General features: G+C 36.9%; 1 protein-coding gene across 1 annotated transcript in view; it reads left to right on the forward strand.

Moving 5' to 3' along the window:
• Positions 1–1127: 1127 nt before the first annotated feature.
• NEGR1 (neuronal growth regulator 1) overlaps positions 1128–15014 on the forward strand; it is an 893227-nt gene continuing 879340 nt past the window's right edge. The window contains exon 1 of the mRNA XM_059689178.1: positions 1128–1542. Within this exon, the coding sequence (XP_059545161.1) occupies positions 1367–1542 (176 nt within the window). The 5' untranslated portion in view covers positions 1128–1366. The remainder of the gene's footprint in view (positions 1543–15014) is intronic.

Here is a 15014-nt window from a genome sequence, read left to right on the forward strand (position 1 = left end):
TCGCCTGATCGGCTCCAACGGGCTAAACTGCCTCTTACATAACAGGACGGCCTGGCTCTACACAATTAAAATACTAGATTGTAGTCTCTTCCCGGCTCTGCATCCCCGCTCTACCCTCCCGGGCCCTCTCAGTGCGCCTGCGTGCAGAGCGCGCACTGGCCCGGCGTGCACGATGCGCGCGCGCGCACGAGCACGCGCATGGCATATACTCACATACATGCACACACTCTACACTTTCAACACACACACACACACACACACACACACACACACACACACACTAGTGTCAACACACACGGGGGAGGGAGGCGTCCTCCAAACCGTATTGACTGACCCTATAGACACTCCAGCTGCTCCACTGCAAAGCCTTGCATGCACCTCCTGCGCGTCCCCTCAAAAAGCAGCCCCACCCACTGTCCCTACCTATTTCCGAAAAGAGGTAAAGAGTGAACTAGTTGGCTGCTTGTTAACTGTAGCACAGCCGCCCAGGCGAGAATGGAAACAAATAAAAAAGAAACAACAAACCCTCTCAGTCCCAGGCGTCATGATGGCGCCGGCCACAACTTGGAGGATTTGAAAGTTACGGTGCCTCCAAAGGTGAAACGCACGGGAGAGGGAAAGCCAAGCGCTCCTCTGCGCTCTCCTCCTCGGCCCGACACGGAGACTTTTCTAGCAAAAGCAGGGCACATGCCAGGAAGGGAAGCCTTCTGTCTAGGAGGCATCTCTCTTTCCCCCGCAGTCTGCGTAATTGTGATATACCTCCTCCTGATAGATATTTTCATTTTCTTCCTTTTTTTTCCTCCATTCATTTCGCCCCCCTCCCTGTTGCATCCCCCAATCCCCGGGCGGGGTTGCTAAGGAAACGGCCGCTTGGCAACGCGCGCGAGCCGGGGGCCGCCGGCGGCCGCTGCGCCCCGCGCTGCTTCTGCTGCTGCTGCCGCTGCGGCGATTGCAGCCGCCGCCGCTCGCCCAGCCTCCGCCTTCGCCGCGCCTCCTCCCTCACTCGCCGCGCGCTCGCCTCCTCGCTAGATGGTGTGCGAGCCGCCCGAGAATCAGACACGCTCCGGACTCGGCCAAAAGCAACCGAGAGGAGGTGTAGTGTGGTGCCAGGGGGTGGGAGGGGAGGGAGGGAGGGACAGCGAAGAGGAAAAGGCGGGGAGGCAAAAAAGAGAGAGAAAAACAACACCCAACAACTAGAGAGGGGAAAGAAAGAAAGAAAAGAAACCCACCCATCCACACAAAAAAAAAAAGAAAAAAAGAAAAAAAAATCCTGTGGCGCGCCGCCTGGTTCCCGGGAAGACGCCAGCACCAGGGGGTGGGGGAGTGCGAGCTGAAAGCTTCTGGAGAGTGAGCAGCCCTAGCAGGGATGGACATGATGCTGTTGGTGCAGGGTGCTTGTTGCTCGAACCAGTGGCTGGCGGCGGTGCTCCTCAGCCTGTGCTGCCTCCTGCCCTCCTGCCTCCCGGCTGGACAGAGTGTGGACTTTCCCTGGGCGGCCGTGGACAACATGATGGTCAGAAAAGGGGACACGGCGGTGCTTAGGTAGGAAGAACGGCGTGCTTTTCGTACTTGTCTCAGTCTATCCTTCTCCTCTCTCTCTCTCCACCTTTTTATTTTTATTTATTTTTTTTGCCCCCCCCCCCTCTTTTTTAAACTGAGTAATAACGCTGATGGGGATTGTTATCAAAAGACCACATCTCAAGACACCCAGGTGCTAATTCTGCCCCAGCCCTGCCTGGTCCCTCTCCGCTGGGGCAGGTAGTGAGCTGGGCTCGTGATGCTAAAGCACTTTGCCCGACGCCAAGTGGCCCCGGGATGAGTGGAGCGTGGGGGTTAGGAGGGGCAGGTGGTACTTTGAAACTCCATTCACGAGGTCTCTGTTTTACTGGCATTGGGTACTCTGGGAGAGTCTGACAAGTTTATCAGGTTTGTTGCTGTTTGACTCTAGTCTAAGCGACTTTTCCCAACTGCTTGCTCCCAGCTCCCATTTATTTTCCCTCTCAGTTGGACACTTCGGCTCAATTTCTCCCTCTTCAGCTTTCTTTCCTTTTACCGCTTTTACCGTTTTCTCCCCTTTCCCCCTTCTCTTTCTTTTTTTTTTTTTCATTCCCCCAACCTCTTCTTACTCCCCCCGCATCCATTGCCTCTTTCCTTCCCTTTTCTATTTTCTCTCCATTCTTTCCTTCTATTCCGATTTTATCCTCAATTTTCTCTTTTTAATCACCTCCATTCTAATTCTGCATTCTCTAATTTAACCTCCTTTCCTCCACTCTTCACCCCACCCCACTCCCTGTTTTTGTTCCTCCTTAATGTTCCTATTCTGTGATCTTGTCAGTCCCATTCCCCATCTCTTTCCCTATCGCTACCACATACACATGCATCTTCCTTCTAACACCCTCCAGTACTATTTTTTTTCTCACCCTGGCAAATCTCTTTTTCTTGAACACACTCCTTCACACAGTCTCTGCTTCACATCCCCACACACATTGGCTCTTCCATGGTCTAGCAACCACTTTCACATTCAGATTCTCTTTTACTGTTCAAAAGGCACACACTTCTCTACTGTTCCACATGCTGTCACTCACACATGTGTACAACCTCTCTCTCTCTCTCTCTCTCTCTCTCTCTCTCTCTCTCTCTCTCGTCTCATTTTCTCTATTCCCTCTTTCTTCTCTATTCTCTCCCTCCTTCAATTTTCAGTTTTACTTCTTTTTCTCACTCTCCCTTCTCCCTCCTTTTCCCCTAAGCTTGAGCATTGAAATGTTTTGTCATTAATGAACATTCATAGCCTGATGCTACCGCTAGCAACACTGCGGAGTGAGCTTCTGGATACCTTTTCTCTCTTGTGAAAACATAAGTGGATGATCAGCAGTACTTAGATCTAAACAAGGCTAAACGCCCCTATTCCTTCTTTTCCCATCGCCCTCCCTTCCCCCCGGCACCCTCACCTGATGTACACCTCAGATCTGCCTGAAAGATCTTCTTTCTCTCCACTGGGTGGTAGTTGGCTTCTAAGAGTGGATTGCACAGAATAAGTATACATGGCATGGCTAAGTGAAAGAGTGGGATATGTTTCTGTTTGGATCATGTAACATATTTTAAATTTAATGAACTGGGATCTGGGTGTGGTATATAACCTACAGCTTCTGAAACATGATTATGAGTCCAAATTTGTGTGGAATACTATTATAGTATCTAATATAAACTAGTAATGTGCTTTTATAATATCTTCTTATCTTTGCTGTAAACACAGAATGCCACCGGGCATACACAAAAGTAATGCATAATTTTTTTAATAACCTAGTAAAATACCTCTTCATTGTTGGTAAAAGCAATGCACTCTTTGTCACATAGAGGATATAAATTAAGCCCATATTTATGTTCTTTATATTAAGTTTGTTTTAAAAGTTTGAACAATAGTGGTAAGGATGACACACTGTTTTCAGAGGCTGCAAACATACATAATGGGAGTTATAATTTATATGTTTGTCGAAGCATATTGCTTATTTGTGATGAGCATTAATATTTTCAAACTGAAGAATTTGCTAGACTGCTTGTCTTTTGAGGATCTACCTTGGCATTTTGCTCCTAGTGGATAATCTAGTAAGTACTGGGCTAATTAAAATAGCTGAACCCGCGGTTCGCTTCTAGGAGACCTATGGCTAGTTTGCTCATCGCTTCAATGCTAAAGCTTCTCTAACTAGTGGGAAAGATATCTGCCCCGTGCTGTCGGTGTGGTGCAGTCCTTGTTTACTTGTATGCACTGTACCTCACCCCTCCTGTGTTTTTTTTTCCTGTGTCCTGACTTTGTAATATCCTATTTCAGGGAACTTTTGACTTTTAACATTTTTAAACAGACTAGAATCTCTGTCTTTTCTAAATGATATTTCTAACTAATGACAGTGTGTGTTTTTTAAAATAAAAACAATCCTTTTTTTTGTCATATGCAATAGAAATCTGAGCTGCATTACTTTTTATCCAAAGTAATTTGCTTATAGTAATTCTAGAATTCTCTAGGGAGCATCCCATTTTTATTTTTTTTTTAATTTTTTTTTACATCGTCCATGGATTTTTAACTGTTTTTACATATATATTTACAAGAAATTCTCAGTTATTTTTCTTTGCTCCTCTCCTGCAACTGGTATTGGCTCTGTTCATAGACCAGTATAGACAGAACTTAAAAGACTAATTGAGTGTAAGTCAGGTGACATATTTTTCATCAAAACTAATGTTACAGAGTTATATAGTATGTTTTTGCTTTGGATATTTAGAATTGTGTTTGATGTTGTGCTGTAACTCATAGAAAACAAAACAAAATAAACAAAATTTACCCTCAACTATAGACTCCAGCCCCAATTAAGGTACAGAAATCTAATGCTCAAGAAAATATTTTACTGAATTACATTATATCATTTACTAAGTTTTACACAATATACTCCATTTTTCATCTAACACATTCCTCAAGGTGTCTCCAATAAAAAGCAAATGGTGGCATAACAGTTATCAAATAACTTTAAGAGCCAAAGGCCTGAAAGTGCATACATGTCCGTCAGTGACTCTGTTGCTTGTGGTTACATTAATGAAACAGAAGCTTAAAGGTCGGATGTTACATTTTTATCTCCAAAATGCCACAATATCTGTTTTAGAGAAAGAATCAAGAAAAACAAAACTCTCCTTAATGCATGTTATAATGTAAAAGGGAAATACATTCTCTGGTCCACTACCCATAGCTATAATTTGTAAACCATCTTCTCTGTTTAGCCTAAATAGAGGACTTACTATGAAATTTCATTTACTAATTTCAGCATGCTTATCACTTTAACTTTGGCTTTTAAAGTTAGTAAAACAATATATTAAATGTCAAAAATGTCCATTTCTTCTAATGATGTTATGCACTGATAAATCTCTGAAGGATTCACTTGAGCTTTTTGGACCTTCTTTATAAAGTATTTAAGGATGCACCTACTCAATAAAGTAACATTTGGTATCTCTTACTTAAACTTTGGATTCAAATGAATGCGTGGATGTCTAGAGTACATTGTAATTAGTTACAAGCACAAATTAAACATTCATTAATTTCTTAAAAAGTGACTTTGATTGCAACTACATTTATATGTAGTAGTGTTTTATACTTAAGAGAACTTGTTAAACTGTATATGGAGAAAGTAACTTTTTCTCCAGTCTTCATATTGCATTTTGCAGTACGTAGAAGATTTGAGTTAATGTTTCATGGGGCCACATAGCAAAGGACAGGAGATGATAGAACCACATTGATCACACTTCAGGATCTGGTATTTCTATATGTGGAAAATCAAGGAGAACATAACTCAGCTCTGTATCAGTACATAAATTTCGGATGACTTTTTAAATATAGTTTTACAGTTGTCTTAATGTGACTAAATTATTTTATTCTTACCTTATTAACAAACACAGTTATGTTAACATGTCCAAGATGTTTAATATTCTTTGGAAACAATACAAGGAACATCCTCATTTACATCCTGCCAGTGTCTGAACATTTTTAAAAATACATGTCATTTTAAGGAAATTATTTCAATATGTTTCTACTTCAACTCTTCTGTATGCATTTTGCACATTTTACGTCACCTTCCTGATATGAATTCAAAATATTCTCTTCTGTGCTTGTCATGTTTTAACCAAAGGAAAGGAGAGTCTTTTCTTAAATGTGACATATTTTACATGAGCAAAGTTGAACACACATCTGTTAATGTAGTTGATTGAAATGATATTGTAAAAGGAAGAAAACTTTTGCTTAAAGCAAAAACATAAAGCACATTTCCACAGAAGGTACATCAGTTGGAAGACACAAAACTTTTATAAGTGGACTTACAACTGGATATGACAAGTATTTATTACTTCTCAGCTTATTTTTCCTATACATTTGCCTTTGATTAAGTTAATTCATTTTATTTGGATGCAAGAAAGTAAATGATTTACATATGGGAATGGAGAATTACCAATAGCAATATAAATCAATTATGCTGTACTTTCAGAATATCATTGAAAAGTCTCATATTATCTATTGAGTCATCCCTACACATTCCAGGTACATTTTCAAGTATATAGATATTTCAATTTTGAAACATTAAGGCATTATTTAAAAACCTATATACTTATTAAATAGTGCCATTGAACAAGTATATTTAAAATTCTGATTTTTTCCCTTTTTTTTTTTTTTTTAAAAAAAGAAGGGGTGATAAATTGTCATACTGACTCAATTGGAAAACTGTGTTTCAGAATATGGAATGAATTGGTACAATATTACGTGTTGTGATTTTTCTGAGCTGACCTATTAGCATTAATTAATACTTGGCATATCAATATGCAATCATTTATTATACTTAAGAGCAATAGTATTTTTAACATTTATAAAGAATTTTTTCCCCCACAGTCTTTTCATCCTGAAGAATTGGTAAGCCCATGCAGTTATAGAACTCTTGGAACACAAACATGTTAATGAAGTACTTATTTTAAATAGATTGGCTTTGTAATTAAACTGCTCCATGAAATAAATTAATTCTGTATTTCTTGACTTCCGAAGCGTTTCAAGAAATGTTCACATCCTCCATGTGACAGTTCTGGGCCCAATTGACCAGATCCAACCTTCAGCCTTCTGCTGCTCTGGGCTGTTGGAGGTAGATGGTGGAGCTAATTCCTCAGACATATTTCTCAGTCTCCCATGTCTTCAGGCTGCAGTTGGCCAAGAATAGGCAGTTTGGGAGAATGGAGGACATAGAGTGAGAGGCCAGAGTGTTTGTTCCTCCCCCTCTTCATTGCTTTGGGCAATGTCCAGCAATGTCTCCATCTCCCACTGGAACCTCTTTGTTCCATCTCCCACCCCATAACTGGCTCTTGGGCTTCTGTTTATGCCTCATCCATTTGTTCTTTCATGCTAGGAGCAGTAATGGTTTCCTGCTGTTCTAACTGCTGGGTTTGGCTTCTCAGCTTTTCCATCCCTTTGTAATCAGCTCCCTCCATTAAATTCCCTCTGTTTTAAATATCCAGAATGCTTTAGGTTTTTCTGGTAGAGTCCTTATTAATACAAAGTGAAAAGTAATGGTTTCAGTGATTTTAATTATATTTGATTAAATTACTACTTCACCCATGGCACCATAATGTTGCTTGCCAGCATTGGATAGCCACATTGGGGAATATTACAAACAAGAAAGATGGATAGTTGTTTGTTTGTTTGTTTCCATACCCAGATTATAATGAGAATAAAACAAGTGTGCAAACATTTAATTAAATTTACAATTGAATAAATTAGTGAAAAAAATATGTAATGTTGCTATGGGAGGGAAAAATAAAGAAGTTGATGGGTATATATTAGCAAGATTCAATAATACTATATCTTTTTTTTTTTTTTGACTGAGCAAAAGAGAACCAGGGCTAAGCAATGCTTGTGGATATGTGATCAAAATGCTGAGATAATTCTTACAGTTTTGCCTATTTAAATCAATGGGAATTAAAGGTCTTTCTTTTATGTAGCTTAATACCCAAGGAGTTTTCAGTTTCTTATAAAGTGTATGACCAAAACGATGCCCATGTTTCAAACGATGCCCATGAAGTATTTGACTACTGTAGAAATTAGTCTCTCAAGCCATTTGAATCTTCTAATTAGAAATCAAATCTCTTTTCTACCATATCCTGTTCAAATTAGCATAAATTAAGACATTATGGACATCACATAACTTATATAGAATAGCTAAGGGGATCTTCATTAGTGGATATTGTGGTTTTTTGTGTTTGTTTGTTTGTTTTGTTTTAATTTACTCTCCCTCTTAACTGACTATTAGATGATGTGGTGACTTTTCCCCTAGCTTCTTTAAAATACTTTCTGAAAGATATTTGTTTAGGTGCCTGGCTCCAATATAAACAAACCCTACTATTTGGTACATTTTTCCACACTTTCACAGAAAAGATCTTAATTGAAACCATCATTAATGAAATGACCTTCTCTCAAAGATGCTCAAGAAAGGATTTCTGAATTGGGAGGGCAGTTGCTAATTGATCTCTGCCATTCCATCTTTCTCAAAGTTTTGCTGATTCATTATAGATTATCATTGATGCTTTATAGGTATAAGAGAAAATTATGTCTACTGTTTTATTTTACCTGAACAGTATAACATTACCTGCCTTTTGGCTTTTGTAAAGAAAATTTTAAATTAAAATAGGGTAACATGAGCTTTGATTAGGTGTTTTATGTGTTTCAAATTCATCAACACAAAAAAGAACTTCCCATACTACTAGAGAGTAAAATCGAACATTTTCCTACATGGTTATAATCATTATCAGATTGGATTTTAATTAGTTCACCATATTTAAAATGTGGTTAAATGTATTTAATAATAGTACTATTTTTGATTCTTTTAAAAATGTACTTTCTGTTCTTAGCTGTATTAATTTTGTTTGACAAAACACCTGGGTTTGTAAGCGTTACAACTGTTATTCATCTATCCCTAGGGCTGAGCAGATAACTCTGCATAGATCAGGCTGACATCACTATTTTTAATTAATGACACCATTGAAGGAGAAATGAAAGAATAAATGTATTTGTTTTTTTAGTTCATTAATTGTTTCAGATTTTAATAACTGTAATATCTGTCAGACTGTGTTGGATCTGCATGCTTATAGTGATTAAGCACTTTTTATTGAATCTATATATGAAGAGCCTCTGCTTTAAGTAATTCCTGCAAAAGTTCTAATTTAGGGATAAGACACATTGGAATCAATCAGTGTCTTTAAACTAAGATACAAACTACAGTGTGCCTTGAAGAACAAGTATACTAAAAGTATTTTTTAAAATAAAATGTATTTCATAAGAGTAAAGGCATTATATATAATAAAGGTAAGTTAAGTATTGTTCGATTAAGCTTTTATGGTGTGTGTGTTTTGTGTGTGTTGTGTCAAGATTTTAGATGTATATGTCTCACTGAGGGTTTCATAAGAAAAAGTTTGAAATGCAATGGGATACTAATTGGAAGATTTTTGAGATGTCGGTATAATTTTAAGAAGACCCAAGCTTTTAAATTATATAGGAAAATTTTTGCTATTTGCAATTATAATCAGCAGATAACAAGGACAGTTCAAAACAGCAAAACATTTTTTCTGTTTCTACCTCAATGCCTGGAGCCTCCTCTTCCTTTCTCTTAAGGTTTCAATTAAATGAAATCAATAAAAGTAAAGAGGTAGAGAGAATTGGCCATTTGCTATGGATGAAAAGCTTTCAATTGTGAAAAGTAGCTACACACCCCAAACAGGGCAGAACTTTTGTATCATTCCAAATGTCTTCCAGAGTTAGGGCAACAGTACTTTATAAACCACAGGGTGTTGCTACAGCTGATAGAATTTTAATGTGGTCATATGGCTTTGATTTATAACGGTGGGGAGGTTATCTGTTAGCATAGCGGTTTCTAAGCCATATCAAGTTCTGAATCTTGAGAGAGGACCTTTGCTGCTCTTAAGCATCCAGCTGGCATGGGAACTGGTCTTTTAATCACTTTCTCTAGGAAAAGGGGAATATAAGAAAGCAAGACTTTGGCAGTGCTGCCAACATTAAGTGTTACTCTTTTGAACAGAAGCCAATATATTATACTTTTTGGATAGCTGGTAATTTGTTCAATTTAAGAGAGATGTTTATAACCCTTTTCAATCCAGAACTAAATTATTCTTTACTGTATTTCACTAAGTCATTTAGACACAGGTTAGTGCCCATGCTCATGCTACAAAATAAGATTTCTTTAAAGCTATAGCTCCTGCCATAAAGTCTTGAAAGGTTTGGCTGATCTAAAAGGCCATGGGAAAAAATGTGTTCTGTTGTCTCCAGAAACTCCTTTCCTCTCATGGAACTAAATTAAATTTAGAGATATTAACAGGATTTAGGAGATATTGTGAACGTAAGAGCTGTAATCAGAAGGCAAGAGAGTATTGCCTATATATTCTCTCCAGTAACATTACATACCATTGTATTGGGATATTAAGTGAATAAATCAAAGGGGTCATAAAGTTTTTCTAATCTTATAGATATAATATCTCTTACAGGAGAACATACTTAGATATATTTTATTTGTGAGTAACCCATTTTCAAATTAATGTCTAGGTAATTGATAAGCTGAATAGAAAATGGCATTTCTACTGTTTAATATATTGCTTGACATATTATTAGTGCTCAAAACCTGAATGCTGAGTAGGAATTGAAGGAAGGGGTAGGAAGGGAAAGAAGGAGGAAGGAAGAGATATAAGTATGTTATGCTATATGAGTGATTTCTAATAAAACCACCTCACTGTGATGACAAAAATTAAGCCCATAAATTTTACTATATGGAATAATTATAATAAAAGAAATGAATTTTAGTTCAAATAATTCATGTTATAATTGGAATAATGTTAGACATACATCATATTTTACACTCAGGTATATGTCTGCCTCCAAAGTTGCTGGTCTGTTTATGTTTATTATAAAAGATAGATAGTAGCTCTATACCTTGGCCTGCAATGGGATCAAGGACCAATGTTTTGTAGTATAAGAGGAATTTATGTATGTATAAATCTTTGAATAATTGCTCACTTGTCTTCCTGAGAATATGCCATTAATCAATGTTTTGCTCATATGTCATTAATGTGAAATAGATATAAGGGATTACTTTTGCTAATGCACAGAGTTTATCATTTATTATAATTGTATAGTTGCATTGAAAAACCCATCATGCTTTGAGGTATCCACAATAGGGGTGATGGGAGTTTGAGTTTTTATTTCTCTGCTTACTGGCTATGCAACATGAACAAATGCCTCATCCTCACTTAGTACCTCCCTAGCAAAATGACATAGATGATGTGAGAAATGCTTGTAAAATGCTAACCCAGTACCTACTACATAGTAAGAACTCAATTTATATTAGCTAATGATTTTGTGCTTCTTTTATTTTCCTGATATCAGTCTGAAATTTGATTACTGACATGGTATATTTTTCCACATATCACTGTGCCAATTATATGTGAAATCATTATACTTATTTGTATATATATATATATATATATATATATATATATATATATATATATATAGTGATTTTGTTAAAATAACATTTGATAAGTAGCTTCCTGGGGTATCAGATGGTGAGCCCTGATTCAAAAGAATACAAGAAAAATTGAAATAAAGAAGTTTATTACTCACAAGTTTGGTAGGACACACACGGTATGCCTCCAAGGGCCACACAAGGAGTTCAAGGCCAGATGCAGGCAGAGGAAGTGGCAGGACCTGGGACATATGCCTTTATTAAGGTCCTAGGATGAGTGCTTGCTGATGAAAATAGAATAGGTAAATTCAAACCATAAAGAGAGAGGGAGAAAGGGAGAGGGAGTGGGAGAGGGAGAGGGAGAGGGAGAGGTGAGAACAAAGGGAAGGCACAAGAGGAGAGACTGGGAGGCTAATTTCAAGGACTGCTGGGGAAGTGATATCAGGCACTTCAATTTACTATGATTCTTCAGGTTATTATCTAGGGTATGAACTGAAGGAAGGACTGATGCTAGTTCAAGGTCCCTGCTGGCCTTTCTGCCACACAAAATGAATGCTAAGGAAACAGTAGTATGGAGTAATTCAGCTAAACTCTTGACATTTTATATTTCAAAGAGTCTATTTAATGGACAACTTATATTTATTATTGTTAACCCAGTAGCAAATGAAATGACTCCCAGTTGGAAAGTCAAAACACAGCAAAAGAGGTTTTAATTATTAGGGTGCTGACCAAGACTACTCAATAGCACAAGAACCATAAATTTTATGCTGAATAGATTGATGCTGATTTAATTAACTTACCAGAGGTAAAGCATTACTGTAACTGGATGGTCATAGGGAGTATGAGGACTGAAGAAGAAATGAGAAGAGACAGAAGAAAGTACAATATGATGGCAGTGAAAGAGTTAGAAGATGAGGATTAATATTTGTGACAGGGTTTAGAATGGAAGAGGTGACAACTGATGACAACATTGGAGTAGTTCCTATAAAAGCGATATCATTTTTTTAAAGTATTGAATTTATTGGGGTGACATTGATTAATGAAATTATATAGGTTTCAGGTATATAATTCTATATATGTTATCTGTATACTGTATTTGTGTTCACCACCCAAAGTCAAGTCTCCTTCCATCACTATTTATCCCTCCTTTATTCTTTCTCTCTAGTAATCACTATATTGTTGTCTGCATCTATGAGCTATTAGTGTTTTATTTTTATTTTTTTCTTAGTCCCTTCACCTTTTTCACTCAGCCCACAACCCACCTCCATTCTGATAGCCATTATTCTGTTCTCTATCTATGAGTTTGTTTATATTTTGTTAGTTTATTTTGTTCCTTAGATTCCACCTATGAGTAAAATCATATGGTACTTATCTTTCTCTGAATGGCTTATTTCACTTAACATAATGCTCCTCAGGTCTATCCATTGCTATTTCAAAGGGTAAGATTTCCTTCCTTTTTATGGCTGAGTAGTAGTCCATTGTGTACGTGTACTAGAGGTTTTTATCCACTGATCTACTGATGGACACCTGGGATGCTTCCAAATGTTGGGTATTGTAAATAACACTGCAGTGAATATACTGATGCATATATTATTTCAAATTAATGTTTCAGGATTCTTTGGATATATTCCCAGAAATAGAATAGCTTTGTCATAAGACAGTTCAATTTTTAATCTCATGAGGCAACTCCACACTATTTTCCACAGTGGCTGGGTCAATCTACATTCCAACCAACAATGCAGGAGGGTTCCCTTTTCTCCACATCTTTGCCAACATTTGTTATTTTATTTATCGATGATAGCCATTTTGACAGTTGTGAGCTGGTCAAAACATCATGGTATAGGTATAAAAACAGACATATAGATCAATGGCACAGAATAGAGAGCCCAGAAACAAACTTATGTCTGTATAGTTGATTCATATTTGACAAAGGAGACACAAATATGCAATGGGATAAAGATAGTTTATTCAATAAGTGGTGCTGGGAAAATTGGACAGATATGTACAAAAAAATAAAATTAGACCACCTTCTTACACCATATAGAAGAATAAACAAAATAGATTAAAGAACCTGTGTTAGACTGGAAACTATAAAAATCCTGGGGGGGGAAAACATAGGCGGTAAAATCTCAAACATTTCTTGTAGCAGCATTTTTTTCTGATATATCTCCTCAGGCAAGGGAAACAAAAGAAAAGTTAACAAATGGGACTACATCAAACTAAAATGTTTTTGCACAGCAATGGAAACCATGAGCAAAATGAAAAAAACATTTCATTTGGGAGAACATTTTTGCCAATAATATATCTGATAAGGGGTTGATATCCAATAAAAAATTTATGAAGAACTTATAAAACTCAACATCAAAAATAAACAAACAATCCAGTTAAAAAATAGGCTAAGGGTCTGAATAGACACTTCTCCAAAGAGGAGATACAGATGGCCAATAGTCCTATGAAAAGATGCTCAAAGTCACTAATAATCCAAGAGATAAAAATTGAAACAATGAGATATCAACTACCATCAACACCTAGATTAAAAAACAATAGTCAACTGTGAATTGTAGATGGGACAGCAAATGATTATTCAGGATTAACTATGCTTTTATGACCCTTATGACATCTCTATGTTATGCTGAAGACAATAGGGTTCAGAAGCAGACTGTATGGGCCAGAATTTTTCTATCTATATTGCCATTTTATCCACAGGCAATAAACTCAGTAGAAGCTCAGAAAATATGAATGCTTCTTTTAATTCTGCATATTTGCTAAGTGCACAGCAGAATGATTTAAGTACATAATCATGTTACAACTCTGAACATCATGATTCATATTCAAATTTCATTGAGTACTTACTATATATGACATACCATCACAATAGTATGCAAAAATTTTCTGGTTTTATAGTCAAATAAACATAGGCTTGGAAAGGTAAGGTAATCTGCCCTGGGTAGAACAAGTAGTGGCTAAGCTAGAATTCAAATCTAGGTCCTTTTATCCCAAACCTCGTTACTTTTTTAATCTGTGCTTCTCACTAAAAGATAAAAAACAAATGATAAATTTATTGCTTATCCAATTATTAACATTTAATAAGTACCATATGCATTTTAAAATACTGCTAAATAAACAATGATAAAAAATCAAGAATGCATTATATATTTAAGGAAATGTTAAATTATTTTAAATGAGATTAAGTACTTAACATATATTAGATAGTAATAAGCATTCACTAGATTGGAAAATAGTGAATTCTCTCCCCCGCCCCTTTTATTGAATTCATTAGGGTGACACTGCTTATCAAAATTGCACAGGTTTCAGGGGCACATTTCACAACACATCATCTGTACACTGTATTGTGTGTTCCCGACCCCACATCCCGTTTCCTTCTATCACCATTTATCCCCCATACTTCCTCCAGCTCCTGGGAAGTCACCACACTGTTGTCAGTGTCCATGAGTTTTTTCTCTTTTTCTTTTCTTCCTTGTTCAATCTAAAACTACATATAGTTACCATATTATTGTCCCCTAGAAGTTACCACACTGTTGTCTATGTCCACGAGGTTTCTCTTTTTCTTTTTATCTATCTGAAACCATATATATTCTGGTAAAAACATTTCATCTAAGATGATTTCATCCCTAATGATTATAAGTTACTGGTAATACAAGAGAAAAACAACTTTGGACATCATTTATAGTTAGGCATTATACATTGGTTACTTTGATGAGTCCTCAAAACAACCTACATTTTTTCTACTTTATAAGTGGAAAAACAATCTCATAGAAGATGAATAACTTTTTGAACTTTAATACAGGTAGTAAATGACATAACCATAATTTGGTCCTAGACTTGTGTGTGTCTCCAAAGCCCATGCTCATTATTATTACTTACGGCACAATATTTCCTGAGGCTTTTTGTATTCTGTAGTTATTAACAAAAAGGAAAAGCTGTAGGTTGCTTGCTGTAGTTCACCAAGTCCTCAAT

The sequence above is a fragment of the Myotis daubentonii genome, chromosome 3 (assembly GCF_963259705.1).
Source record: "Myotis daubentonii chromosome 3, mMyoDau2.1, whole genome shotgun sequence".
Lineage (NCBI taxonomy): Eukaryota > Metazoa > Chordata > Mammalia > Chiroptera > Vespertilionidae > Myotis > Myotis daubentonii.